This window comes from Mus caroli, chromosome 7, assembly GCF_900094665.2.
Source record: "Mus caroli chromosome 7, CAROLI_EIJ_v1.1, whole genome shotgun sequence".
In the NCBI taxonomy this organism is placed as follows: Eukaryota; Metazoa; Chordata; class Mammalia; order Rodentia; family Muridae; genus Mus; species Mus caroli.
The window spans coordinates 106,002,150-106,005,478 of NC_034576.1; the positions used below are offsets into that span (position 1 = coordinate 106,002,150).

General features: G+C 38.5%; 1 protein-coding gene across 1 annotated transcript; it reads right to left on the reverse strand.

Moving 5' to 3' along the window:
• Positions 1 to 260: 260 nt before the first annotated feature.
• Positions 261 to 1,259, reverse strand: LOC110299254 (olfactory receptor 52M1-like). Its single transcript, XM_021168907.1, has one exon. The coding sequence runs from the start codon at positions 1,234 to 1,236 to the stop codon at positions 292 to 294; it is 945 nt and encodes a 314-aa protein (XP_021024566.1). The 5' UTR covers positions 1,237 to 1,259; the 3' UTR covers positions 261 to 291.
• Positions 1,260 to 3,329: the final 2,070 nt, after the last annotated feature.

Here is a 3,329-nt window from a genome sequence, read left to right on the forward strand (position 1 = left end):
TTTATCCATTCCATCACACATTGGTAAAAGCAAGGACTTAATAGATGCACTCAACACTCATCAAGCTCATAGCATAGCCTCTAAAAGGCAGATGCAGACGGAAATTTTCTTACTTTCTAGTTTTATTATAATTCACACATTAATATTATGTGAAAAGATTTCTCCAAATATGAGACAAAAATCTCAAATTCCTGTGAGAAAATACAAAAATGACAGTTACATAGAAGGCTTGAGTTACTTGCATAGGTACATCCTATGTTGTCGCTTTCCCTGCAGGCAAATTCTGAAACATCAGGAAAATTTTACTCTAAGAAAACTAAGAACATACTCTCTAATTTTCTTTGTTCTAATACCATAAACAATGGGGTTTAGAAAGGGTGGTACCAGAAGGTACATATTGGCTATGAAGATATGAATTTGGGGGGCCACATTGTGGCCAAAACGGTGGGTCAGGAATGTAAAGACGGCTGTAGAATAGAAAACAAGGATTACACAGACATGGGAGCCACAGGTTCCTAAGGCTTTAAGACTTGCTTCTCGAGATGGAAGACGAAAAACAGCACGGAGGATAAGAACATAAGAGAGGGCAATGAAGAAGCCATCACAAGAACCAATGACAGAGGCCACACTGAGGCTATAACGCTTGGTAGCTCCTGTGTCCACACATGCCAGCTTCACCACAGCCATGAACTCACAGTAGGTATGTGCAATGATTCGAGTTCTGCAGTAGGGCAGCTGCTTGAGCAGGATGGGGTGTGGGGAGAAAAAGCCTACCCCACGCAGCACCACAACTGCCCCCATCTTGGCGATGCGACTGTTGGTGAGAATAGTGGTATGACGCAGAGGGTCACAAATGGCCACATAGCGATCAATAGCCATGGCCAAGAAGAAGCCAGATTCCATGGCAGTGAAACTGTGGATGAAGAACATTTGAGCAAGGCATGCATCGAAGGTGATATCATGGGCTTCCATCCAGAAGAGACAGAGCATGCGTGGCAATGTAGATGTGGAGAGGACCAGGTCAGTGACAGACAGCATGCACAGGAAGAGGAACATGGGCTCGTGGAGGCTGCGCTCTGCTCTCACCACGGCCAGGATAGTGACGTTCCCCATCAGGGCCACCATGTACATGGAACAGAAAGGAATCCCAATCCAGACATGGAGGTGTTCTAGGCCTGGGATGCCCATCAGCCAGAAGGTGCTTGGAGAGAGTTGTGACTTATTAGCTGGCCCCATGATGGCACTGCCCACTGTTTGTGGCTGAAGTCCTCCTCGTACAGAGTGCATGTTTTGCTAAGGTCGATACGAATAACTCTGCAAACAAATGAGAAGTAAACCTGGAGTATCCCCCCAAACTCACCCCCCAAACTCTTTCTTAGTTTTAATTAGAGCAGTGGTTCCTCACACTGTGGGGCATGACACATTATCATTCACCCAAGACCCTTGGCAAACACAGATATATGATCAGGAGTCATTACAAAATGAGAACCCTGATTAAAGTGTTGCTACTTTAGAGAGAGATTGAGAATCACTGAAGTACAGTGAATAAAACATCCTTAGCAACATTATACAACACATGTACCCAGATACTTCAAGTTGCTTATGAATCAAGAAAAAACTCTCCTATATGTTTAAAAACATTAAACTTATTTGACACAGTATTATAAGCAAAATTTCAACCTTGTTTAATTTTCAAAATTTGCTTAATTCTTGGGAATATCTGATTTATACATGGAATATGTTTGAAATTTTAGATTAATAGATTTTCTTCTTGACATCAAACCTAAGCATTATCTCCCCCTCCCTCTCCCTCCCTTTCCCCTCCCCCTCTCTCCCTCCCTGCCCTCTGTGTGAGTGTGCCTCTAAGTAAAAGTTTGTATCCCATAGAATTTATACTCATGAGACATTTCATAGTGTTCTCTACAAAAGTGAAGAGTTTTCTGTAGGCCAGATTTTCTAAAATTTGAAAATTAACAAGAATTTCTAACAAGTTCTTTTTTGAAGTGAAATTTCTCAATTCATATGTTCTGTTATGTTAAGCTTTAATTTCTGTTTTAACTCACTCCACATATATCCAGTTCGTATATATCTCTTGGTGTTTGCACATAAATGTAATGTCTCTCACCATTTTCACTCAAACTAATGAAAGACTAACAACTAGATTCTCTTAGAATGGAAAAGAAAACCTCACCCTAGAATGACTTTTAAATTGCTACTTAACTGGAAACCCTATACAAAGCAAATAGTGATTTTTCATGTTTTAAGCTATAAAAGAGGAGCTCAGAATATTATAGATAATTCAACAGTATCACAGAAGGGAAGTCCAAGCCATAACAATCCCATGATTCCTTTTACTGACTGTAAGGTCCATTTGTTTTCTTTATGTTAAACTTAAGTTTTCATCTCACAGATCATATGAAAAATTATGTAAGACAAAATGCTGTGATACCTTTTAAAATATACTCTGAGTTCTCTCTTCCAGATTTTAGAACAGAAGTCAGGATGGTGAACAGAACAGAAGTGGGTGAGATGCTAGACAGAGAGAGGTGAATGAACACTTTTTTTAAACTTTTGCTCAGAATTCTTTATGCTCCAATAGGTTTATTCTGATATGTATCTCTTCCTTTTAAATATTTCTTATCTTATAGAGTTAGAAATTTGAGGAGTAACTGACTGAGTAGTGTTAGAGGCAGAGTCTTATGTAGCCTAAGATGGCCTAAAATTCTCTATAGAGAATTAGGATGTCTTTGAACTCTTGATCCTCTGGCTGCTACACAGAAGTGCAAGGATTACAGAATTGTGCTACCACACCTAATACTAAAAATATGTTTTAATTAATGTAACATTTCTAAGATAATACATATGTAGAAATTTATTATGTGTAAATACCCATGATATTTGATATGTATAATAAGTGGGAATTTAAGTCAAGACAAGCATATCAGTGATTGCACACATCCAACTTCATTTACAATGAAGGCATTTTAAAGTGTTTGATTTATGTTTTAAAGGCAGTTAATGCAACTAAGAGATTGCAGCAGTTTAAGTGTTCTTGAAAGAATACTTCTTTTTCTTGCTCAACTGATCATCTCAATAAGTGATATTTTTCTAAATACTGACATTGCTAAGGCAGATTACTTTTCATTGTTAAAGAAGCCCAAGCTGGTTATTCTCTACCTGGAACTGTCTCTGCCAGGATGGTCTGTCCTGGTCAAACTACTCAGACACTGTTGTAATTCTTACCTGGATTTTTATCATTCTATAGTACAGCTAGCTAGCAAGTAACTATATTTACAGCATTTACAAAAGTCTAGTACTTTTAGATTGCA